General features: G+C 42.9%; 1 protein-coding gene across 1 annotated transcript; it reads right to left on the reverse strand.

Annotated features, from left to right (window-relative positions):
• On the reverse strand, positions 1 to 27428 carry rau (RA domain-containing protein rau). The gene is made up of 6 exons (XM_012374134.2): positions 27019 to 27428; positions 25584 to 25804; positions 3761 to 4017; positions 2996 to 3059; positions 2468 to 2716; positions 1 to 2167 (listed from the first exon to the last, which is right to left on the reverse strand). Exons 2-6 carry the CDS (start codon positions 25785 to 25787, stop codon positions 1781 to 1783), a joined length of 1161 nt encoding a protein of 386 aa, XP_012229557.1. The 5' UTR covers positions 25788 to 25804; positions 27019 to 27428; the 3' UTR covers positions 1 to 1780.
• Between the last annotated feature and the right edge of the window lie 345 nt (positions 27429 to 27773).

Consider the following 27773-nt stretch of genomic DNA (forward strand, 5'->3'; position numbering starts at 1 on the left):
TTCAGGACACATAAATCATTATTCGATATTCTCTCCTACAAACGGACAATACAAAAAGATATTTACACACTACGTAGGTACATTAATTCGACATATAAGTGCGACGTGAAAAACCATGCGTCTTATCGACACACGCCGATGACATTAAGCGTCGAAGGCTGTTGTACAATAAACGCACATCCGGCTGCCGTGTCCGACGCGCGTGTTATCCTATGTTTTTTATATACGTATCTCGTACCGATTCTTTGGCAGTAAAATATAAAACATCGCGATGTTCAATCGTTTCCTCCGCGTGGAAACGATGAAATCTCGTTAAAATTGTCATTACGGCGTAGTAACTCTCAAAGTGTTTCGCACAATTTTCAGATGTTGTATTACAGCTCGTTAACTTTAATGCGATAAAATTGTTTGCCTTCGCGCAAAAAAAATACGTTTATAATCGGTAAGCGTGCTTGATGTTTTGTAAATTACGTTAATTACGCGCAATTAGAAGGAACGATATGTATATACATATACTATTGAAAGTGATTATTACAATCTCTCACGGCAATTCTAATCAATGCGATAACAGTGAGCGTTACTGAAATGTTTTCCTCCCGTCCGTCGTATTTACATAAATTTCGATGTCCTGCTCGATCGAATTGCACAAAATTTCGCATAGACGGGAGAGATAACAATAATTTAAAATTGCTTTGAAACGAGCTTAACTAAACGTTTTACATTTTCATAAATAAATAATAATACAGTTCTTTTCTGACGTTTTCGCGTATTAAATCGCTCCATATAAGCGAGCCTCACTTTTGAACTATGCAATTACGAGTTTATTATTAAAGTTAACCTAATAAATTTATTGATTCATACAATAAAAGATTAAAAAAAAAAAAAAAACAACTTATTCTCGAGGCGCCTATCGCAATCGGTTCAATATTTCTTTTTCAAATATTTTAAACAAATGTTTATAAAAATGATGACAATCTTATATCAGGCTTGATGAGCGCCGTACATTTGGACGAATGCAGCGCACATATATTATATATATATTTATATATATGTATACATATACTACGCAATCTAAAATTTCGTACATCTACCTTTGGTACAATTTCCCTCACTACTAGCTCTAATATCGTAAATTCTCTTTGTTCAGTGTTATCGGCCTTCGATCGGCCGAAATACAAGCTGCAAACGAGCGTTTAAACATTGTGATTTAATTTCTTCTTTAATTTCATTTAGGAAACTATCGATTTTCTCGCGATTTTAGCTAACGTAATGAAATAGAGCTAAATAAATGGTTTCAGCTGTTACAAATGCGCGTTTTATGCGCTCCTTAAGACATTAAGAGATATAATTGGACATCACAATACCCGGTCGAAGATGTCTCCTTCGATACAAAAATTACGAGGAAAAGTCAAAGAGTAAAGGGACCTTTTTAAAGGGTTTGATTCTTCAAATGTGTCTTTACTTTTTGTCTTTCTCTAATAAATATCCTTACGAGCCTTGTCGTGCTCGTAGAATTGATCGAGCCGAATAAGAATCAAGTAGAGTCAATTTGTATCGAAAAGAGGCATTAATCTCTCTCTCTCTCTCTCTCTCTAACACATTTCGAAGGTACACGTCTGTTCATATAATGCTCATAATATTTGGAGTCTATATGTTGCACACGAAGACAATTGCCATTAACGCAACGCGTGTGTTTCTTGCATTTCCAACAAGTCTCTGGTAACTCTGACTGTCTCACTTCTGCGATCGACGCAGCAATTTCTATCACGCTTACGCGAGCTTATATAAAAAGATAGTTTTCGTAGTCGGCGTAGGAGGAGGCAGTCACGTGCTTCGTCGAGAGCGGCGTCGACGGGACGCTCTGCGGGAGTGGCTGCACCCGCGGCAGCTGCATCTTCGGCAGATCCGTGCTGCGGGGTAAAACGAGGCGCGGCGGCTGATTAATGGAACCCAACGACGAATGGCGCTGATCCCGATGAATGATGTTGTTGTTGTGATTATTGTTGTTGTTCTTGTTGTTAGCGGCGACGCCGGCTTTCACAGCGAGATGGTGCAGGCTGAAGTGATTGTTATTGTCGAGCCTCGGATTGTAGTGAATAGGAAGATTGTCGCGGAGATCCAGCCGCGACATCGCCACGGTGATGCTCGAATCCGACGCCCACATGCTCTGAAACGACATCGAGTTGTGCAATAGATTTGACTTTCTATTTAAGCTCTTATGAATAATTCCGACGACGGTGTAATTATACGGATTGAATTGGACGACTACGGTGCCTTTGTCGGAGCGCGCAATTCATTCCTATTTTCAAAGATCAATAACAGCTCGTTAAAACAGAAATATTTTTGAACGGCCGCATTAGTTGCTAAATTGATGTCCCGAAGTAAGCGGAATAAATTGCCTTTAAATGCGCGCAAAATGGAAGAGGCGGAGTTCCTGTGACAATTCAGCGGTAAACATGTCGCGTACCTTCCGCCTATGCTGATTGTAGTCTGGGTTACGCCTAATGCGAAGATGCCGATCCACGCTGGTCCATCGTTGCGTAACTTTAAGTGGAGAATCGTCGGGGTGCAATTTCCTTTGGTACTCTTCACCTTCGCAGACCTCGTAGAGAGAAAACTGCTCCACTGGTTCCTTGGAGCTGTAGCAACTCAGCAGCATCTGGATTAACTCATCTACGGTGGTCTGCTCCGAGACCAGAAGGCTTTTGTATTTAGACTGCAAAAAGCAAATTTGAATTATTGGAATAAAAATTGAAATCTAAGATCAAATAATAGTTTCTTTTCCGTTATGTCTTAAGTGTAATAAATTTTGATAATAAATACACTCTTTAGTTTCTGAAAAAAAGTACATTGTGCAATATAATTTATGTTGAATTCAATTTTTTAATGAGAATCTTTTTTCCTTGCATTATATTTTATATTGTACAATATATTAATAGTAGAATACAGTCTGTTACGTCTTTGTTTGCTTATACAAGAATAAAACTTTATTTACCCCGGACATGAGTGCGCTGTCGTATATTTTGACGAGTCCGCCACGGCGCGTCTGCAACGAAAACCTGCAAACAGGGAGGAGGCATATGTAAGCACACAAGTTTATGCACCAGAGATTCTGCGACGCTAGTAGGAGTCGGAAAGTTCAAAGGACACGAACGAGTGTTCTTTCTATGTGAATGCACCGGTTTGTGCCGCGAGACAAACGCTCTCGTCCTGTATTATGTGTGTATTCTTTCTTTTTCTCGCGCCGGAAGTTTCGAGCTACCAAGACAACATCGGCTGCGTCGGAATTCCTTCGCGAATGAACCGTTTTAACGTGAAAAAATTACGGTGACTATCCTCTTCATGATCTAGCGAATAATAGTTTTTCCCACGTGCTACAACGTCATATCGTCTCATAACTTAAGCATTACGATGTGCATTTAATCATACGCATGGAACGTTTGAAACATCTTCCGTGTTCTTTCCATTGATACGTAGATTATTTACGATCGAGACCGCCTTAAAATTCCATAAAGTCCGCTCGATCTCGCAACCGAATAGCCGTATTTACATTCTTCGCGCTATATAAAAATCGCGCCGACCCACGCGGCCACTTGTGTCCAAGAATTATATCGGTGTGCGCGACGCGGAGGACGTCGACCATTGTTAGCTCGTGCGCAGCGGCCCGCAGGACGTGTTTACGGTCGTGAGCCCTGAAATTACGTCACGTAGCCGACCGAAACCGAGAAAGGGACGCTGGCCAAGGGGTCTCGGAACGTACTTGGAATCGCCGCGAGGATGGCAGGATTGTAAGACGGCTGGCCTTGCGTCCTCGTCGAGGGGCAGAACGGTGCGCACGTTGGCCCTCCTCACGGTCACTTCCATGGTCAGATAAAACAATCGTGGGTCACGGTGTCGCATGCGATACTTATTCAGAAGATTCTGCACGACCTCGCGACAGGTCGTCTGATAGGTGATGCTCAGGGTTTTGTATTCGATGTCCGGCCGCAAGCAGTTGGCGTAGACTTTGATCGTGGTCTGCAACAAAAATGGTAAAAAAAATCACACAAAGTCAATCTTAAAACGTTCATTAATAACGCTTGTCAGAAAGTATGTTGCGAAGGGATAAAAAGAAATTTTTTTGAATTAAGCTAAATTCGGTAACGACAGGAAGACGACGTCCTGTTTTGGCGGTACGGTAAAAAACTCCAAAGACACGGGGTTTCACAATTAGTCCATAATTAACTCGTAGACAGACGTTGCCCACGCGCGCGGCATAAAACGCTATCAACCCTTCAGATACGACTCGTTATGAGGGGATGCGCGGACCGAAAATAAACCAGACACCAGATCACCCCGTTCGCAGATGCCTACGCACACATTAATACATCCGCTTACTGCACGCGGATTTAGAATAATAGATGTAATTTTATGTTTCAAAAGAATGATTTAAAAATAGTATAAGTAGAAAAGAGTAAACAAATATATTGAAAGGAATGGAATAATTATTGTATTCCGTGCGAAACGCTTATTGCACATATTATTATATCGTTTAAATATTGTTTTCTTGTAATATTCATCTTTGCGTCAATTAAAACTAGTTATATCTATTTCTCACAATTAGCATTGAGAACGTTTTCAGCATCAATGTCATAAATCAGTTTTAGTGTCGCGAACACGTGTTTATACACAAAGGGTCTTCTCACGAAACACGAGTTTTCGTCGATGAGACTTAACGAGTCGCACACTTTTGTCGCCCAGTCGCGAAAGCCGTTCGACCCGAAGCGCGAACAGACACATACGGTGCTCGTACATTCATTCACGAATGATTTCGCCAAAGTTCATTTAAATTGAAATCGTCGCGGGAAACCGGAACCTGGATTACAAAATCCAGTTGGCTCCGTCCGGATCCGGTTGAGCCTCCGTCGTGCGAAATAAACACGTTTCGACGACAATTGTGGGATTACTTCAATGCGCTTATTACAATAGCGTTCATTGCGCACTACGCAATCGCAATGCTTAGCCGAATCCGTCGAGGTTACTGTTACATTTCGCCTTATTGTGTAACGTCACGGGTGGGTTTTCGAAGGAAGGCATTGAAATAGTAATTTGCGGTTTCAAAGCCGGAAGGAAATGATTTGTAATATTTATAATCCATTGTGTAATGCTACGCTTTCAGGAGAAAATTATTCATTCTCTCGACTAGACACATATATATCAACATTATTTTATTTATTTCTGTCGTTAACCGCGCAGATGTAAGAGAATCGCACGAACTGAATGTATATAACTCTGCCGCGAAATTCTTGGCGAGGTTTCACGACGATCGAGAATCGATAAGGAAACATCGAGCCGGTCCTAACAAGTCGTTCGTTAACGAAGCCGAAGATGCACAGTACTGGTGTAAATATACAACGGTGCAGGCCGCCTGCAGAGAGATTTCATCGCGCGACGTATCTCACGCGTTTTCGCAGAAACGTCTTCGCATGTGTAGATGCAGTGAAATTTCTGATTCAACAGTGGGAATTCCGATGCGGTTACGTTAACGCAATTCACGCGAATTGCTTCAGTGCGCGTGCACCAATCTTCGAGATTTCTTCTTGAGCTTCCCGCAAACGGGCAAGGTGCAAGGATCGTCATGAGTCATCGATTCCGAATCCGCGTCAACAATGCTCTTCTTTCCTGTTATTTCACCGCAGTAAATGATATATAACGTTCGTAGAAAACGGAGACATTTATCAATATTGCAAAATTAACGTTCACTTTGAGACGAAAGTTATTCGATCGTTATTTTTATTTAACTTGCTGGTTGACGAGAGGATAAATAACGCAGCGGTTAGAGCAGTGTATGAATGTCAGAGCTAAGTCTGCGCCTCGTCAGGATCGGGAAGGACGTACGACAATCCGTTACGAGAGCGCCGAGCTCCAATATCTCGCACCCGGTTGTACAAAACGGACAGAAATACATCGCGAGATATTTTTGTGCGGTGTTTTCTCGAGTTGAGAGAAATTGCTTGACTGGCGCGCGTGCGATTGACACTACCGTCAGAAGCGCTATCTTAATGGCTTTAATAACCGTAAATATAGAACGGGAACACAATATCGACGCTTATAAAAATTAAAGGCACTCGATAATTAATCATCCTCTTATTTCTTTCACCGTATTATGTCGCGATTTATATGCTGATCTGGTAGCGGAGTGCTTTCTTCCGCGAAATGTATTCATATTTCAAACGGATTATCAACGTACAACTCACCTTGCATAATGCACGATGATATCACTGTCGCTATTTATAAAAGCGCGCATAAAGGGGATTTCGATAACGTCCAGATTGGCTTTCGCGCCCTTGATCTTACGTTACAGACGGTTAGAGAATGCTGCCGCAAGTTCTTTGCCATCGAGATAATAGCAGCTGCTGGCTACATTAATCTTACGATGCAATAAGAAATATTAAAATCGTTCTTTATATTTTCAAAGTTATCGCAACTGCCTTGCGTAAAGTATTTAATCAACTAACAAAATTATTGCATAGAAAACTATATCGAATTTTATAAAAATTATACAGATGCTTTTTGCACAGTCTCGTTTTGTCCGAGTTCTAAGGATTTTGCTAAACGATTGAATCCTTCGCCTATTAATCATAATTACACATCGGAGATAAGTTGCCCGACGACTTCATTTTTTTTTTCAATACTCATTAATTACGCAGCACATGGCGGATTCCAAACGAGGGCTGTATGTTTATAGTCGCCCTAAAGACTCGTTCTGTAAATTGAAGCTCTAATAGGGAAGTCGCGCTGAAGAATTCAAAGAAGTGGAGGAAGTACCGAAATCTAGCTGCTAATACGCCATATCGAGCACACGGCGCAACAAAAAATAAAGCGCAGAATAGAATAGTGAACGCCATATGTCACAAGATGCCCTTATAACGAGGGAATCCAATTTAGCTGGAATCCATAAAAATCCCAAACTCGCAAAGGAGAAACGCGCGGTCAGGCGTTTTAGTGCTCTCGAATTGTTAACTGCACACTCGGAACCGTAAAATCGCCCTATTTTTACATCTGCGTACTACCGTTGATTCATCCTGCTCTGCCAGTAACTCATTCGCCTGCCGCTCTAAATATAGTCGCCTTTATCGCAAGCTTATCGTTATCGGTGGCTCAGTTCTCGGCGTTTACCGCGAAACGCCACCCGGTATGCGTATTCTCCTTTCGCAGCAAGGTAAGCGACGCCTTTCAACGGAAACGGTTTTAAACGAGCTCGCTTTTTTTTCTAATTAACAAATAGACGTTCCTACGTAATGAGCTGGCGTGTTAAAGTACTCATTTTGTGTCAGAGAACGTTAAAGAAAATACTTTATTGTAACGGTTCTATTAATTGACTTGATGTATTTTTTAATCATCATTTATTGTACTTTCTATCTCGACCTAAATTATAACCAATCGATTTTGAGCGTAGTGAAATTGTAATCAAACTATCTCGAGAAAAATTTCGTGCATAAGCATTGAATTTTGAAAGTGAACATTTATCCACTGACACTGTTTATTAGATATGAAGGGAGAATGACGTCTGTTACGACTCACTGAGTTTAATTATTCTGAATGCTTGTCTCTCGCATGGCGCCGTCTATTTACAATTTATTCCTCAGTTGATAAGACGAACGACGCCGCGACGATGTATTCCAGTCGGGTGGCAATCAAGTTAAATAGCGAAAAAAATTGCATTCGCAGATGACAAGCCCGACATGTTTTATTTGAAAATTGTATTATAAACTGTGGGCCGCGTATCATTACACATTGTACTTTCTGCGAATGCCAAGTATGATATGAGGTCGCGCTTAATTGCTCGAAACGTGATAACGTCGAAAAAAAAAGTAAATTACGCGCCTGCTTGCTTTCGCGTAGGACAATAACGCTGCAGAAATCCATGCGACTTCTTAGCGATTCTACGTACACTTTAATTACGTAGCACGTCGTTTCCGGATTGTTTTAGCAGGATAAAAATTTGCAAGCTACAGTTACATCATAAATATTTATTTTATGAATATTAAAAGAACTTTATCATATTTCTGATTATCTTTCATCAAGATTTAGAATCCTCCAAAGTCAGTTTTATTTTCTTAGTTAAAGTATTGAGATATCGCGAGCACCCTGTAGATTTGGCGCGTTTAAAATGCAAGACATTTATTCATTCAACCCCACGTAACGTATCAACAGCGATTTCAATGGCCACACCACCGTGTACTGGTGTGTTCCAGGTAGAAGTCCCCTGCATAATAAATTTCTTATCCCGACACTCGGTTTGAATCCGGCGTCTCTTCTTTCATGCGTGGCACGTGCTTTTCGGCCCTCAGCTGCCATTTTTCCATACGGAGTCTTCAGGTACCGTCGTTACTCGAGCACGTGTCCCCACTCGCTTATCCTCTACCCGACTTCCGGTCGGGGAAGGACCCCGAGGATAGCGTTAAGACAAAAACTCGCCTCGGAGAGAAACGCAGCACCGTTCTGCACGCCTTAAGATGTTGCGGGAATAATTATTTGCAGGAGGTCCAGTGAGCGTCACATTGCAGTTCAAGAGCGTAAAATCAACGTTTCTAGAGTCACCAAGGCATTTTATTGCTCGGTTTCACGGTCTTTCGCTTCAAATCTTTTTAATTATTATCATCATTATTGATCAAAATAGCACGATATAATTTTCCTTTAACTTAGCAATGCGAGAAAATTTGATTAAAGCGTCCGCAGTAATTTTTATACACAATTAAGATATTTATTTTTGCCTATCCGCGACGAAAGCAATACTTACCGACACCTGCATACGCAGTGACAAAGGTTTCGCTGATTATATACAATTCGATCAGTACGCGCAATCGTCATCAGCCACCTCGAACGTTGTTGTCAGCAGATAATATAGAATTTCAAGTGTCATCGGCTTTAATTAATTCGCTAATCATACGATACTTATTGTCACGGCTGACTCGCTGACTGTTGTTAATACGACAATATTGATAACACTGTTCCGAGAGTCGTAACGGTTGTAACAATAACTGAAATTGCTACACAGTCGTCGCAGCGCATTCAATTAAATAAGCACGCCCACAATTAAATCCAGCGCGGCCGCCATATAATTTCTTATAATGAAGATATCGCAGCAAACTCGTTATATTAATTGATTCCGCGTGATTCATTCGGGACGCAGTCATTAAATCGAGAGCGATTCCTCGCGAGTGATCCGAACACAATCGCCACTCTCGCCGCTTCCGCCGGAATCCCACGCAAATCGACCCTTTCGGGATCACCCGCTGATTGCGACGATCTCGCGAGATTGCGATACCGCGGATCCGCTGAGAAACCGCTCGGCGGATATCTCCTACGGATTCTTACTTTCGCGCCACTTTCCTGGCGCGCAAGACAATGCGCGCCACGAAAGCTGTGGGAGGTTTAATTGCTGCCGAACAAAGCACACTTCGCACGCTCGGTGGAAAAGCATGTGACTGGAAACGGCGAGGCGAGGATTTGATGAGGGAAGACGAGAAACGTCGCCCGCGCGATTTCTGGCTGCGCTCGTCGCACGACCCGGTTTACATAACTCCGATCTATAAGAAGAATATAACTGTCGCCGATTGGGTAATGAGCTGTCGTTTTGACAGATACTGTTCTACCTGGGAAGTCGCGACGTCTCGCCGCGAGGAGACGCGGATCGCGGAAAATCAGTTCCGTCACGGCTGCCTCGTCATTGTCGGAGAAGGGATTTCGACGCGATCACGTCTGCTGAAACGAGAAAGTGTTAAATAATCGCATCTAGAAAGGAAATGATTTTGCAACAGCGATCTTTCACATTTATCGCAGCGATTCCGTCCAATAAAAAATTATTTCATATCTGTATCGCGATTCTCTCAGAATTCATTCGAGGAATGTTACGTTATATTAAATAACGAAATAATTAACTTCTTCTTGGAAAGGAAGCTGAAATTGATATGAATAGGATTAATTAAGAGCGCTATCTTCCATTCTTTCTACGTTTTAATCTTAATTAGTACATATAATTTCAGCTGCGCATAACGGGCCCTTATATCGTATTTTTTGCGCTGAGAGCTCTCTGTCTGCCGCTGGCAACACGAAGGCGCCGGTTTTCACGGCTCCTTTTGTCGGAAAGAAAACGACGTTAAATCGACCGTGTCGAGTTCAACTGCGGAGTCTCTGAACCCGTCGCACCGGGGTCAAGAATTCCACGGGTCAATCACTGTCGCTTGCATTATCCAAGTCAAATATTTCAAGCGGGCTGGTCGCGAGATATCACGCTCAATCGATCTCAAAAGGCACACGTAGTAATCACAAGCGGAACAATACATTTTACCTTGATTTCCCATTTAACGTTATTGCGCAAAAATCGATAAGCTTGATTAAAAATACAAATTTATCGTCTATAACCCAACATGCTCCGTTCGCACGAAGCGGAACCAGTAAAACCGGAATATTATATTGTTGAGCGGTTTACGTTCTATTTCCACGGAACAGTAAACTGTTGCATTTGGGTTATAAAATTGAGGATACTACATCGCATGAAGTTGATGGCGGTAATAATGATGACGAGGCAATGCCATGTAGTGTGGGTCAAGATTATCTTGCGATCTCCTTTTATAGATTACCGTTGTAACGGCAGATTTATCCACTTATATTTTATCGACAATTCTTTCATCGTTTCATAAATCCGGCTAAAAGACCGTCGGGAAAATCCGCGTAAAGGAAGCGAACGATGATTGACTACGCCGAATCAAGTGTCGTTTCCGTATTAATTGGCAGCAGATGTCCGACGATGCGCGTTCACGAATGTCAATATCAAATAAAAATTCGATATAGACATCATTATTTTCTGTAGCAATTTTCTTTCAAAAATTTTCCATCTATATTGCACTTTAAACGACCAGAATTTCATTATTCCTTCATCTGGAACGAAACAAAGGTTCAAAAACGATTCGAGGATGACTCAAATTTGCATGAAACAAAGCGATATACTTTTAACACGACGAGATCGAGAGTCACGAGATAGAAGCTGCTCGAATTACTACTGCGAAGCTAAAAAAACATGCTCACGGATAGCGTCGTCAATCGATATTATATTTATGCACGCGCTGCATCTCCGACTGCATGCTCGCGTCTCGATAAGAAGCCACTCGTCACAAGGACCACACACAGAAGCGCGCCTTCTCGAATTCGCTCGCCGGCGGATCCGGCCGTCTTCGGCCGCGGACGTTCGTTCGAGTAGCTGACAATTGACACCCGTTTCCGGCCTATCCGACGATACAAAGGAGGGATGATGTCCTAAAAGGGTATAGGAGAGGGCGCGTGCCTTCATCGCGTGCCCCGCTTTTACACAAACCGTCGGCCCGTGTTCTCTCTCGCAATGTGTTCTCGGTACACGGAACATAATACGATCATGCTGGAAAGCTTCCTTCCTGCGAACGCGCCGTCATGTAAGCTTCTTCTGGAGCCATATGGTATCGGGGCCTCTTCCTCTTCGCGCAAGATGAAAGCGAAACCGCATGTTGTTACCACTCGCTACGCGCGCGTGCCGTCGCGCGGATGCAATTCGCGCGATAGACGCCACAACAGTTTCTCGCAAACAATCATCGTTTCAACTTTCTCGAGTTTCATTATTTTTTTAACCGACCGATTTTATTCTCAGAGACGTTCAAATTCCTCTTGAATGTTTCATTCGAGTTCTCTTCTCTCTTATATCGATTATTAGAACATTGTTGCGAATTTAATTAATCGGAAAGGCATTTTTCAAGATTAATAAGACGGAAGAATAATTATCGACTGGCTATTTACACAGAGCACTACCGAATAATCCGTGACCAATGGAAGCACCAGTTGTCCTACTTCCACTTTTTTTTATGCGGATGGGCCGTGTAGTGGGCCGGCGCGACATGAATCGTTTTCGAGTTTACATCCTGTCGCCTGTCGAAAGGCGGAACGAACATGGTGTCGCGTGCCGGCTTCGCATTTTTAAAAGAATAAGACAGATGGGCAAAGTCGCTCTTTGCGAGAAAAGTGCCGCCGCCCATCTCTCTTGTGTGAAGCGCTCCTCGAAAAATATCCCAAAAGTATTTTATTACGACAAACGGATGTTTCTTAAGGACGGCAATTCTATATTTCTATTATAAAAAGGACGGATATCATTAAAGAAAAATAGCAAACGAAACATGTTGTAGAATAAAAAAAAAAAAAAAAAAAAACAGAAATAGAAACGCTCACCAGGAAGTCTTGGCTTCGTATTTTATTATGCGCGTATATTAGCACCATCATATTTTCGCGATCTTCAATTCATTAACTTGCAGCAAAAAGTGGTTACATATGCATGTCGGAATTAGCTCCTTTTCACGGGATACGCGAAAGCGACGCTCTAACGTTGGAAACGTTCTCTAACGGAGGAAACGTTGCCAGCGGCGAGCAATTATGCGGACGTGCAATGCTGCTTTGTGCGCAATTTAATGTAACAACCTGGCAACTTTCCTAAAACGAATTTTTAAAGCGAACCCGGCGCGGTTACTTGCGGCTGAATTGTTCGTACAATTAGCAATCTAGATAATATCGTTTGTATGCGCTCTTTGAATCAATTGTGTCTAACGTGAGCGGAATTGAAAACACGCTGCATTACCGTTATTGGCGTCATTAACTGTAGGAAGATTCAATTCCGCCAAGTATCATTAAAAATTTATCGCAAATATTTTTCATTTGCAGTCTGAATTTTGTCGCGAGTCTCTTAACAAAATTAATTATTAAAAAAAAAATGATATATAATCCTTTTCTATAACAATATACTGAAAGATTTATAAAATACAATTATTTATTATGTATTTATTTATTTATTTTTTTTATTAACATCGCGTTTGCTCCGCAGCGTTGTAAAATGGCTCGTATTATTATTTAACGATCCTTTGTCTTCCAGCTTCATTCTTCTCAGAGAATGGGATTGATGTATTATTTACACGCATCCAAGCACGTTGTTTTGATTACTTATACTTGTGACCTGGTGCGGCACATTAAGGGAACCAGGAGGTTGGTGACAGACGGTCGCATGTCCGTATAATTGGTCCTTCCTCCCCTGTTGATTGTTTTAAACGAGAACAACTCGACCAAGTTTAAGTCCCCCGTTTACCACCAACACGCGCGCGATTATTAGCGACACACAGCCGCCGTGTGTGGAATGCTCCGCATCCGGTTTATAGAGAGTGGAAGAGCGACAAAGCATCCTCCTCCCGTGCCGGGCCCGGGAGTAGATACGGTTCTAATCTCATCGAGCGTGTCACGCTAGCGATCTCGCGAAACAAGGAAACAAGCATAGTTATCGTACATACTTGCGAGACTCATCAAATACTGCTCCAAGCGGAAGGACAAATTAAAGCGTAATTGCAGCAATGCAATGTGCTGCTTCGAGTATACCAGCTTCCGTCACATTTGACCGTTGATGTTTGACCGAACGCACTGCATGCCACAGATATATTTGTGATTTTAATTTATGGAATTTTTGTATCGAAATAATGTGTGTTTTCTGTTGAAAATATGTCGCATTACTTAGATTGAATTAGGCTCGCGCGGTTATATAAATTAATTGAACGACTTAAGTTTAGAATCGGGATTAGTCACAGTTTAAGAGCGGAAGTTGGCGTACTATTAAATTTGAGTCGATTAAATGGTTCTACTTGAAGTGTCTACGATTGGTAACATTTTGATGTGCAATTGCACGTAGAAATGTTTTTAACTTTTATTCAACTGCACATCACGATCGTTGTTAATATTTTGTCGCGTAAGGCGACTTTCTGGAAATCCATTTTATTTCAAAGCAATCGTTATCGACGTTGTAAATAACTCGTCACGATATTATCTATGTTTATAAATCTAGATGGACTGTTTTTCTCGTCTATCTGGCGTCGAGTGATAATATATGTCTTCCTCTTCCAAAGTGTATAACGCAGTGTAGTAATGTACAGCCTGGCACCAGCCGTTAGGCAGTGCGCTCTTCGTGTACGCGACACGCGTGCCGAAACATCCATCAAAGCTCTTCGTCTACTCTCAAGTGCTGAAGGCATAGAACAGATTAGCATGCAGTCGACACGGTCAATTTATTGCTATGCAACATATTCTATTAAATATTACGCTCCGTAATGTGATAAATATGTTACATATTCAAAATTCACTGGAATACCAAATTTACTTATCTCGTGTCCTTCATTAATATCTGCTGTTGAATCGACGAAAAACAATTCATGGTTAGTTAACAAAGAAAAAATTAGGAAAGAAAAGCTTTCGTGCAATTTTTTCCATGTTTCGGAGCAATTTTCGATGCCAGTCTATAATTTACTCGCGATATATCATTTTTCGCGCAGTGATATGGGCGCGCGGGGTAATTCGCGGGAGTCACGAAAGGCCTCAAAGGGAGCACGGTCGTGCATCCGCGCGCACGATCACGACCGTCGTTTTCCTTTGTCCTGTTCTGCTTCGACTTTCGTCCAATCGCGTTTGCTACGCTTCGTATCTCGGCCGCCAACTCGCCCTTGTTCCCAGTCAATGCACCGACCAAGTCTTCCGCTGGACACACACCTGACTACGGTCGGCATAACCGCGACGATAGCACCGGCAAGGGCGGATTATCGTGAATTGAAGTACGAGAATTGCCATGAATAATGCAGCGTCGCGCCAGAAATCGCGCGCCAGAAAATTTATACAAAGAGGGACCGTTGCCAACTTTTTCGGTAGCAAATTGTTCCGCGTCTCCGTTTTATTTTGATAAAATAATACTGATAGAGATAATATTTCGTTTGCGAAAAAATCGTTCATGATTGATTCGTATAATCGTTATTATCTCAGGAGATTGTTGTGACACGTTTTTACAGAACTGAAAATCACCCTTAAATAAGATTAAATAAGATTTTTACGTATTGATTTATCAATCAGCAAATAGAACCGCTATCTTGCCCGGGAAAAATCATGGCGATTCGGGAATATTGCCCGCGAGTCGAAAGTAAACAAGCGCGATGACGCTCTATCGCATTTAACCCATCCTCTTGACTTCACTTGACCAAGTGTCAATAAGTCGTACGCCAAGGCAAGAGCGAAATCCGCCATAAGAAATTTAACCTTGGATCGCGATGCTTCTTCCTCAGTCAATAAATTTTGAAGAAATCGGAAATTCGTATTATCTTTAACTTTTATAGTGAATTTAATTTTCTCGCTGTTGACGATGCACGATCATTCCAAGCACATGGAGCGGCGAAGACAAAAAAAAATCACTTTACAAGAGGTAAAGATCTGTTTTGTCGTCGCTGGGGGTTCGAAAAACGCAGGTGCAACGCGCACCTGCATTCGATGCATTCCTTTTTGTGCAGTCGTAACCACGCCTCTATATATAGGCTGTCGAACGCCGCGAGACGCTTCGATGACGTATATCTTACTGAACTATTTCCAGAGGTTCGCCGTAAAACTAATATTGGTACCGTAATAAGCTGCGAACGAGTTCGTTGCACCGGAAGTATCGTGTTCATGCTTTAACTCTTTCGTCGGAGTCGCGGAATCGAGACGGTTTGTCTGTCAGCGATGAAAAAAGATGAACTTGTTTCGGGAAACGGTACACTTTCTTACACGATTGTCATCGTCGCTACTACTAATCCGTAAATGATTAGATTACTTCGTCAGAAAAAGACCTTCTGGATCTTGTGGATGACAAAAGTGTACTTCACGGTGTCGTAAAAATCAACGGGACATTAATACGATAACACAATAAAGTTACATTCATTATCAATTTGTCATTTATTTTACTGTGTAGTTAATAATTACTGGTAAATATAATAATTTCTGCGTCTCATTCGTTGCTTCGTGGGGAGAAAATACACGATATCGTCGCGGCGCCGCATTAATCATTATATTATTTAAGCTACCATTAATCGCGATGTTTAACGAACGCACTTTCCACTCACCCGTACAACTCCCCGAGATTGCGCTAATTAACTTGAAATATCCTATTTATAGCCGTTAGAAAAGATAATTAACGCTATACTTATAATTAGAATACCACACTTTATGTCAACCCGTGCCAATCCCCTTTGCACTTATTTTACATACAAAAGTATTAAAATCGTTAATGCTAAGATTAAAAAAAAAATATCAGAATGTCTAAACAGATATGTATACGTGAACCCCAAGTGAGATTTAACTTCAGGAAGAGAAAATGTACACGTGTGAAGATAAATAACAATTACTTTCTTATCTGATATAAAAGAAAATTGCATTATCTTTCTTCTGACACCCGATACATAGCCCACAGTCGCAGATACGCCGTGGTACTGGCGCCGTGGCGTATCATTACGTTGTTTAGCTCATAATGCGCTGTAACACGTATGCTACTGTGCCGTGTATTACAGCCGTTTACGCGTTTCAACGACCCGGCGGCTCACACGTGTCGTGTACAAAGCCGACGCGGACACACGCACGAGACAGTACGCTGACCGTCGATATACACGATATATACGATCATATGCATTGCGCATAAATAGGCTCGGTTCGATCGAAGCATATGATCGAAAGTTATAAGGCTTCGTTACTCTTTTTGAAAAATTATTAAACGACGAAATATGGAAGCACATGTTCTATTTTCACGACAATAATTAATACAATTATCAACTTTCACTTCTTCCGATCGATCTTCCGGTCTTAGACCCAAGATTATTATATTCGTATGAAAAACGTGCCGAACTTCCTGTTATCTCGAACCTTCGCGCGGTCCCTTCCGGTCAGCTTTTGAACATCGGACAGCCGGTCTGCGGATCAACCGCTCGCATCCCGTTCAGCTCGATCATTGACACGCAGCTGTATACGCGTCTTATCGGCCAACTTCGAAAACACACGCTATTTCCATTGACTTTACTGTCACCTATAGGGCGTTTATGCTTGAGATTCTCGGAAATCTCGCGGCGATAAACCGGCTGAGACCATAAAACGCCATGAATTGTCAGAGGTCAGTCGCATGGCAGTTATCGCCGGTGGTGCTTCTCGCATTATATAGCCTAGGATCCTCTCTCTTCCGATTATTATAAAATAGCGGCGGGATCGGCACACAGCCGCGGCTATGCCTCGAGATGAGGCGACGCCGCCGAACCATCTGGCGCACAGTGCTCCCATTCACTCTTTCTTTCGACGCTCAACATCCCCCTCCCGCCTCCACCCCGTCGTCGTAGTAAGTTTCTTCATTCGACTTCCCCTTTCTCGCTCGCCGACGCGCTCCGTTCCGCGCGCGGCACATCGCCGCGCGATATCAACGCTCACGGAGTCGCCGCGATAACCGTGTTTGCGCTCAGTCGCTGCGCGTTTGAATTATTGCGGCCAGAACAAACGTTACATCACGGCGTGTTTTCGTACCGCGGCCTTCGTAGTACGAGACGAAGTAATCGGCAACGATTGCCCCGCGACTGCTCCTGTTTACTTGAGATTTGCAATGAAATTCGATTGCAGTGAGCAATTCGCTGTTGATAAAGATAGGCGCGGCTAAGAGAGAGTGCTTTATATGCGCGAAAGAATTCCGCGCCACCTGGTTTCCTGCTGCACGTGCGAAAGCTGGCCGAGAAGTGCAGAACAAAATACTACGCCTCGAAAATGCATACCGAAAAGTAGGACGTCCGAAAAGAAAGGAAACCTCTCGGAGTAACAAATATTTCGAAGAATTGGTCTTTATTCTCGATGTAGAACGTCAAAATAACGAAACACCGCGGGCTCGGTTTTTTTTTTCCAAGCATAATAGCACACGGGATAATTGAAAAGCGCGAAACGCAGACTCCTGCGTGCTAAAATTTAGCGTCCTTGCTGATAGTCATCGACGCCGATCAATGCCGCCCCTTCACGCGATTCCACGGCCACACAATTCGGCATTCACGGCGCACAATGGTTTGCTTTCACTGCGACATTATTTCGTATGCAGAAAGGATGAACTTCTGCGGTTTCACACCGCGGCCAAGATGCACGCACGCGTCCATTTCGTCCCGGGCGTTAAACTTCCCAGAACCGGGACGGAGGGAACCTGTTCGCACATCATTATACTTTTGGCCGAAGCGAGAAAAGATCCGATCTCGGGATCGCGCGCTGCTTCCTCGCAACCGCAAGAATTAATCATCTCGTCTTGCATCCTGTCGCGCCGTGTAATTTTTCTTTCGTCACTGCTGTTCGCGGTTACTGTTTTCTTCCTCGCTGCACAGCGCGAGAAAGGACGTACTGTTATGAAAGTGGACTTTTAAAAATCCCGGTGGACCTTTAAAAATCTTCTGCTTGTAAACAGCGTGAATATATGCCTTGCATTTCGACATTTAAAATACTGAATGGCAGATATAAGTATTGTTAATGAAGAAATTGTTTAAAAGATGTTTGAAAGAAATCAATTTTGTAGCAAATCAGTAATCACGTATTAATCGGGATAAATATAACTGGGATTGACAGTTAACGAATGCTCTGCAGTATGCAGTTTATATGCGGTATTGTTTGAGAGAGAAGCTGGTTTCGAGATGTGAAAAACGGAACTTAAACGCCTTTTAACTCCTTCGATCTCTGTACCACCCCCACCCCGCCCATGCGGCATTATGCCACGATGTTAGGCCATTATTATGCGAGGTCCATAAAGACTGGCGGTGCCCGAAGAACATTAAATGTAACAATCATCATTGTTCGGCATTGTACGAACGAGAAGCTCGACCATCTGCACCGGAGACTCGAACCGCAATTGTCGATCGGCCAGATGTTGAATTGCACATTGAACAAGAAAAATCACCAAGGATCCTTGATAGTCGTAGAAACAAAGAGACGCGAGTACGAGTGACTCACGAAATGTTGCATAATATAGCTTGCGAGAGATTACCTTTTTAAGAAGCGATTATAATCTCGTTCAAAGACACGTGTCTTTGTGGCCGAACTTTCATATATCTCTCGATAAAATTACAATTTTTAATTAACATTTTATATTTTTTTAATTACAAAATTGCATTTAGGACACTCGAAAATTGATTAAATCTTCCCTGAATCTGGAAAGACATCCGAAAACGTTCAGTTACACATTTCAAAGTGTGATGCACATTTCTGCAGAATTCCGGGAAGATATTGCAAGATGTACGATGATCTTTTGAAATATGGCAGATTCCGATACCTTCTCGGTGTGAGCAATCAAGGGAATCCAAACGGATTCCCAGAATGCAATTTCTCGTCCCACGCGGTGACACGATTGGACACTTCGTGGACTCCCGGTGACATAAGGCCCGGTTGGCGAGCAACTGATATGTATTGCAAATGTATTAGCACACGCACGCGTGTAATCGTATGCAAGACCGGGGACGCCAACGTTACGACTTTAAATGTTCTTCGAAGAATTCTCTTGTCCGCATCCGTCTGCGGCTGCAGTTATTGTATTACAACCAACTAATTCCTGAAACTAATGAATGATAAAAATACTTCCCACGTGGTATTAGAAGTGTTGTGTAAAACGATAAAAAATTATTGAAATCACTAAGCGTTTATCGATTAAAAACTATCATTGATCTTCCAATCCAAATAATAATATATAAACTATTCGTTATTTATTTACTTTCAGAGTATTTTCAGTAATACAAATGGAGAAAATTTTGTAACACCTTACGTCTTTCCTGCGTAATTTATGACCCATGCGTTTCCAGAGTTTCTCATCCTCGCACATTATCGAAGCTCCATAAGATCTCTTTACGAGCGTGTAAAGTAGCGACTTTAACGGCGCGTAAACCGCGCTTTCGGAACGTCCAAGTTTAACCAGGTAATAATTCGCGGTAGCGTGAATGAGTGTACTCGCGAATGACTACTTTCGCGTGCGTGAGCAGCCGGCTGTGCGAAGTGCTGCTTTCACCAGTAGCCCGTGACTGATCCTCGACGACATTCACGGCTCAGGAATTCTTACGAGCCTTGTGAATGAAATTCACTCACTCTTGATTGGCTAGTCTCGTAAATTTTGTCCCAATATTTTTGTATTCGGGATTAAAGTAAAAATTAAAATTATTCAAGAATAAAGTCTCCATAAATCCCATCTAAATAAATCATCAACACTTTCCTCTCACTGTACCGAGAGATTTTCTTACGAAATGATGACTTCATCACCGCGACAGGTCACGGTGAATCATTTGTCATCCGCAACACACCGATATTTTCGCCACGACCGTATAATTCGATCGTGCAAAATGCAATTGTTGAAACGTACTTGGGAGGCGAAGCGTCATATTGCGTAATGCACCGATTATCTTGGGCGTTAAGCAACAGATTCCGGTTCACTGCCGACTCGAGTGTTAAATCGCGGATGTAGCGCTGCGCCATTCCCGCGTGATAATGGTCAAGCATTTCAATTAGGAATTATCATTGGCAGTGAACAGGACGAGAATGCTCTACCGGGTGAGCTGGATCAGATCTGCCGAATGAAAAAATCCCGCTGACAACTGATTTTTAACTATTGAACTTTCAGTTCTCTAATTCTATATTAGATAGTATTTTTGTCCACGTACAATACTTCGGCATTTATGTTTTATATTTACTTTCTTTTATATAGAGATCCAGTTTAGTTTCTTTAAATCATCTATTTTCCAAGTTCCGTTTCCGATTGCGGACGCACGTAAATTTGGAAACTGTTTTTATAGATCAGTCGAGATTTTAGGCGGTAGCCATTAATTAGTAGAATTTGTAGTCCAGTTTTTCGACGCGATAAGCCCTACACATCGGTCTCCCTATAAATAAAGCCGTAAAATGGTCTCTTCTTTTCGTTTATCTTGTGTCTCTCTTGGCGTGTCTCTCTTTTCTTTCTTCTTATCGGTGCCGTTTACCCGTTTTTCCACGAACTGCTTTCCGTAAAGAAATAAAACCGTTGATTAGCGTTGTTCGTAAGAATAGAAATGAGATTCACGTGTCGAAGGAGATAAATCCCGACGCGAGCGCGGCGCAATCTTTTCTCCCATTCACAGATATTGGTTTTGAAGCATGAATGAAACGATTGAGGGTATTTCTCGCGGACGTCCACAAAGTTGCTATCATGAAGTTGAAGGAATGTATCGAAAGTAAACTTTAGCATTTGAAAAAACCATCGTCATTCTAATTTTTTGCGGATTCACCGAATTTTTATGGATTCACCGAACGACAACAAACAGAATTTTTATACATTATTTCATAATACGTTGATTATAAATATATAATTTTTTCTTAATAATTTAAATGTCAAGTAAAATCTTCCTTGTTAAAGACGACTTCCTTTGTTAACTATTCTTCGAAAGGAAGTTAGAGATCTTCGTAACGTTTTAATCAATAATCATGACATTTCCGGTTCGAAGCGATTGTTCTTATCGCATGCAAGCTTTTGATTTTACTAATCAACATAGTACATAATTTCCGCCGTTCGGCCATAATCTTTAACTAGTATCTTTAACTAGAAGCAGGCATTTGTTTTTTTATTTGATAACAAATTGCGATATTGCAAACCAAATCTGTATTGCTTGATAATTAGATATTAGAAATCTATTTTCAAGCAGGGCTCGACAATGTTTCAATAGAATCTTTAACATATGTGATACAGTATGTTCTCGTGCGCGCTCAAGGAGATCAATGCGGAAAGATTACGGAGCGCGTCACTCCGCTTACGTCAGCGATGAAAAATTCCATACCACCAATGATGAAAAACTGGGTGGCTGTAGTTTCTACTTTTTACCGTGGCCAAAGTGCTTTCGTAGGGTGGCAGTGTGTTTGCTTAAGGTCGTCCATTCGTTAAAGACTCCCAAGCCTTCGATCCGTGGATTTGTCCGAGTAGAAGAGTTCATCTCGCGTTCCCCCGAACGGATAATAATCTATAATTATCTGCGGCATAACAGAAGGAAAGACGCGCCGCGCGTTCGTTGCTCCGTAAATAGTCGTTAAAGATGGCGACAGAACCGGATCGGCGAGCCGATCGGCGTAGTGGAAGCGTATCCCAATATGCAATCGATAAGGCCCGCCGATCGGGCCGAGGCGCATCGAAGGGATCTCATTTTCCATTCGGAAGAGCATCTTTTTTCCCCGGGTCATTGCACTCCGCCGTGCCGCGTTCCGTGTGCCACGAAGAAATTATCCTTGGATATGGGCAAGGACCTCTGAATGAGTTGTATCCTGATTATAGGCTATTGTGATCCGCCGTTCGTCGTTATACGGGGTCTCCTCCATGAAAAGAAGACGTTGCCTTTCCGTCTTCCTTCCACGCACTTCCTCCTTCTTCGTCGTGTCGCCGTCATGCGGGCGCCGGCGGCACGTAATAATTAACGCGGCACAAAATTAATTGTGCGCTCTTCGTTCTTTCTTCCGCGAGCGGTAAAAGCAGAGCAGGAACGGAAAAGACAATGTCGGCCGTGAATTTACATTGGCGGAAACGGTGCCAAATGGACGCTCTGATTCTCACACGTACGTGCGTGTAATCGGTTGAACGTCGCAGAGATGGTATTAGCTTGATTGCGTGAATGCTGAAGTAATGACCAATGATTTCCGAGTAAATACCTATGCAATTGCGAGCATGGGACGGCGCAGGTAATCTAAGTACCGCGAAAGAAGGATACCCTCGCTAGACGTATCGCTGCCGCATATTTACGTTAGATGACTACGAAAATATCTTGAAATTTTTTCACAGCCAAGTTTTGTCTTTCATTCTCATTTCTTGCAAAAGCATACTCTTTTACAATTAAATTGTTAATAAATATAAGAAGCAGCGCGGAGATACATCGGTGATATGCTGCGAGATCCGCAGCCACGCAACCTTGAATCACGAGCATCTCAGCACGAATATAAGAAAGGTCTGCCAGTCGTAAATTCGACCTTCCTCGAGTCACCGATGCGAAAAGCGACGAGGGAATCGCGGGACAATGAACGTTTTCGAAATCTACACAATCATATGCGTCGCATCGATGATGATTTCGTCATTTCCGATTATCATTCTCACAATGCGAGCGCAGTTTATTCCCTGTCTAAAAAAACAAGTTCAAATAATACACTTGAAGTATGTGGCAAAATCATCAAAACATTTCGACATATAAAAGCTACGACGAAATAAAGAGAAACGCGACCCGGATAAAATAAATTATATTGCAGTAGTATAAACCCATCATGCAAATTTCACCGATAAAAACTTGATAAACCGCTGATAAGGAAATGTAGTCTGTCGGAGTTGACCAACAAAGGCACTGTGGAATCAGAAGGAAACCGGAAGCACGGGCTACCGCGCCGGATATTGCAAGGGCCAGGACAGGTCCGCGACTAAAGGCGTGACAAGACATAAAAGTCGATCTCGCGCGTGTAAAATATACGGTTCAATCGCGCGAACGTAATATTCAGTCACTTTTGTAACTCAATATTTATTAATATCAACAGAGAAGAGACTGAGAGAGGTGTGAGGAAAGCGGTAAAAATAAAAGATAAAAAAAGGCGCGGCTGTCAGACGACAGCGCGTCTCCCACGTGTCTAGTATTTCAGCGTTAATTGCGAAAAATATGGAATTCACGTGCGAGTAATTGGTCCAAGGTTCGTCTGAAAGCGCACCGCCTAATCGTGACCGGGTGATAAAAAAGGTCCGCGCAGACCGACGGCGAGCGCGATTAAGTGGATCCGCCATGGTTACCGCGGCTCGTTTAGTTTTTCACCGCGTATTGTGGACGCGGTTGCAATATGTGTGACATCTCGGTATGCGGGGTTCTCACAGAGAATCGTCGGTTCCGTCGACAAAAACTGCGGGATGTACGTATCTTGTGCTTTGAAAACGGTGCTCTCCCGCTTTCTATCACTTCTCACAATAAAAAGAAACGACGTTTCTTTGCGCCGCGATGAGAAGAAGTTACTTCCAGAATTTGCCGCGGCACAAATATCTCGTGATTAAAAATTGATTTCCACGCGACGCGTGTGAATAGCGCGATACTCAATCATCGCTTATAACACTTTGCAGATTAATCAGGGTCATTGTGCGATTATAATTGGAATGTTAATTAAATATCTACATTGCATACTCTATTAATTACGGAAATATTCATGACGCATGATCTTACAGAGGCGTACAAAAGCCGATATCTCGGACTAACGGAAGCGACCGTACATTTTGCGACGACCTTTGATACCGCCGCGTGCGAAACGGGTCAGGTAAGCGCAAATACAATGAAAAGTCTTCGCGGTGCGGGCATCGAGGTGAATCGCGCGTGTAATATCTAGAGCTCAAGTGGAAACGAGGATAGTGACGTTTGCGCGAGTGCAATAACATTTTTAAATGCACCGACCCTGATTTTAATCAGCCGTGTGAAATTGCAAAAACTAGTCGCCCTAGAAAATTCCAACGCTTTGCCACTTACAATCGGCGTGCGCGTTATTTCAGCTCCGGAAATATTGTACGAGATACAATTCCGCGATATACATAAACTTATATATTGAGACAAAGAATACATTATATATACTTCAGCGTCTTTTTCTCTCTTTCTAAATTACTCGAAAATTATTTTATATGAAAAGAAAGAATGAATATAAAGAAATGTAATTATCTTCAAATGCGGCCAGTGTCCCTGAAAGAAAGGCGAGATTTCGAATGACAGTAAGCATGTGTCCGTAAGCTATAGTCTGTACAGATGGCGAAGAAAAATATACTCTGCCTAAACGCCTTCCCGCGACGAAGGCCCTCGAGAGAGTCATGTTACGATATGCGCAAAAAGGGACGCGAAACCGCACGTCGTGCAGTTACACTACAGCTCGGACCTAAGAAGCCGTGAGAAATTATGCGGTCGTCATTGAAACCCAGCCATAAAAGTCACAACTATTCCAAATATTCAACCTTCCACACGGTTATCATTTTACTAGAAATCGAGTGCAAATTTATAAGCTATATCGGCTAGTATTTTATAATAGCAAAAAAAAGAAACTGCTGTCGTTATTGATTTATTGCTCCATTTAATCATCACTTTATTACGATTGTGTTTAAAACGAAGATGCGATGTTTTAGGAATTATGAGTAATCACGGATTAGACGACGGAAATAATGATGAATTAAATGTGACGAATCCACGAGGCGCCGTCTCGCAGACACGCTGGACTTGTCGCCCAGCTGTTAATAAGTGCTCGAGTAACGTGTTGTTCTCGTTTTCGCTAAACCGCTTTACGTCACTCGGCGGATCGCCCGAGGAATGGCGTTTCGTTCCTCTCGTTCATTTTATTAAGCGCAAGCATCGTCGCTTTTTGCACTCCCCCGCGTTGTTCCTGACCGTCTCCCGCGGGCAATGTCAAACCGTCGCGCGTTTCGCCACAATAATGGCCCGACTACGCCTTCATCTCTCTCACGCATTTACTATTTATTTAATTGATCTTTGCAAATAGATCTGCAATTTGCCGCAATATAAAGGATTTTCATCAACGGTATTAATGCGAAAACAACTCTTTTCGTAATACGAACGGCGTGCTGGGGGTCTCCACTGGCATCTCCGCATATCCGTTTCCGAATTTCGCGCACGTGTTCGCCGTAAATGGCGAGTCTCGCCTGGCGAAATAATTACGTGGGAAAATAATCACGGGGTACTCACCTGTTGGGGCGCGTTGTCGGCCGGGGAGAAGCTCGACAGGGCGGTTAAGGGTGCCAGGGAGGCGCATGAGGATGCTCTCGAGGGCGGCGGTGTGTGACCGGGGGTGGGACTTCCGCTTCCGCAGCTACTCGCGCCACCGCTGGAAGATAGGCTCACGCTGTCCGCTCGCCCTCTCCACGGCGAGACCGACACGTGCTTCAACATTCCTCCTTTTTCTTTACCTGAAATCAGGATCCACGCATCGTTTGCCATTAAATGTGCGCGAGCATTGAACTGGGGAACGTATAGACCTATAACCGGCTATCAACTCGATTAATTGCCCACTCCGATCGGCGATAGCAGTTCTTTGCGCGGATATACTTATCATCCTTTCATCTATAATTATGATCGAACAGCTCATTTGTCTCGAAGGATAAGTGGAAGGCTCGCGAAGTGATAAAGGGATCGAACGTAGAAAGTGATTCGTGATGTAAGAGCTTGCGATGAGAATAGCAATTTCGCGTCCCACTGCAAGTTTCAATTCAGGACTACTTTTAAGGAGCGAACGCGCGAGTGAAACCGCCCGGAGTTTCACTCCGACGTGGATTTCCGGCGACATACTCGGTAACAGCGCTTGCTGGAAGTAGCGCGGCGACGTACGTTTCAATTAATCTCTTTGTGCAGTTTCCTCTCGCAAGGTCGTAGAAAAACCATAATTGGTTCGACGGCCTCTCGATAAGTAGTGTCCAGCGACTGTGATTGCTGGGATGTGAACAAACGTGGAAAGTGGCGGGAAGCTCGTAGGAAAAACCGGACGCTGGCAACGGTACACTTTAAGCGCGTCTATGTAATTTGATGTCGGAGTGAAACCAGACGGTTGCGATGTCCGAACCGACGCGTCCACGCACGCCTCTACCGCATGGAAAGCGAGGAAAACTGCTAACGCGGGTAAACACTAAAAACCGCAGATGCGCGCCAGACGCCCGTAGATCGCATATGCAGAATGCATTGGCGTGAGAAGGGAAATAAATTCTTTCTTTTGTGTGCCGCGCCGTTTCATTATTATTGGTTATTGTTTTATTCCTGCGCGGATTCTTAATGTTCGGTCTATAAAATGATAATTGCAAATGATGATAAATAATTTATATTATAAATACGTAAAATATGCAAAGATGTAATTATTCTAGAGCACATATTAAATTTTAATTGTGCGCTGTGCGATTCTTCGATTATGCAGATATGTGATAAAAAATTACGTGGTTTTTCCGCGATGCATCATCGAGAAGCGTGCTGTGTGTGGTCACGCGTATCTGAAGGATCATCAATATATCAGTATGAGCAAAGTGATAGAAAAAGAAGGAAGTGGTATACGCTTTTGGTATTTTAAGGAGGAAATGCGATATGATACGATGTATTGTTGCGAAATGAAATTTTATTCTCTATGTTATTTACTTACTTTTATCAAATTCGCAGCTGAGTAGCTTGCTGTAGCTCGCGCGTCAACACACGATAAACCTTCAAAACAGACAAACAAGCATCGAAATCATCCAAGTTCACTGTCTTACAGCAATTTTGTGGTCACAACACACGAACGGATTCACCACCGATCACAATCAAGCTGTGACGGGAATGCACAAGGAGGTGCTTCTGGCGTGCACTTCGATTGACAGATATTCGGTTTCGTGTAAATAAATCGCTCCGCACATTTTACACCGAAACGTCCTCGGATTATTATTCAGAGACTCGTCGTATAACCCATATATATATATATATTGTCTCGATATTAATTTAGCAAAGCTTGAAGCTTTATTTAAGGTTTCAATTTGAAGTGCGCGTTGAATGCACCACGACACACGCTCCGCGAGCGTTCTATCGCGACTGGCGAGAACGCGCGAGTAAGCCGACGTAGTAAGCCAGACCGCCGTACCGGCGGACAGAAGAGGGAAGAGAACGACCTTCTTGTGTAGTATACGCGGCTGTGTATCTGTGTGCCGCGTGTGAGCGTGTGTTGGCGCGCGTGCACTGGTGGAGCGCGCTGAGGAGCGCGCTGCGGGGGCGATGACGGTACGCGCGTTGTTCGCCGCACGAAGGGCGTATGTCCGCGGAACCAGCCGCTCGCGAGGAGACATACCTTACTCTCGCTCCCGGTTCTCTTCCCCGCTCGCGATGATGAGAATATGAAATGTCTGTCTAGGATACGAAGGAAGACGA

The sequence above is a fragment of the Linepithema humile genome, chromosome 3 (assembly GCF_040581485.1).
Source record: "Linepithema humile isolate Giens D197 chromosome 3, Lhum_UNIL_v1.0, whole genome shotgun sequence".
Taxonomy (NCBI): Eukaryota; Metazoa; Arthropoda; class Insecta; order Hymenoptera; family Formicidae; genus Linepithema; species Linepithema humile.

What these genes read in the sequence shown, in the direction of transcription:
- rau (XM_012374134.2), bottom strand. Translation starts at nt 25,787, where the DNA reads ATGTTGAAGCACGTGTCGGTCTCGCCGTGGAGAGGGCGAGCGGACAGC. An exon ending in CCGACAACGCGCCCCAACAG is followed by an intron (nt 4,018 to 25,583) that starts GTGAGTACCCCG and finishes TTTTTGTTGCAG; the next exon opens with ACCACGATCAAAGTCTACGC. An exon ending in CATCCTCGCGGCGATTCCAA is followed by an intron (nt 3,060 to 3,760) that starts GTACGTTCCGAG and finishes CCCTGTTTGCAG; the next exon opens with GTTTTCGTTGCAGACGCGCC.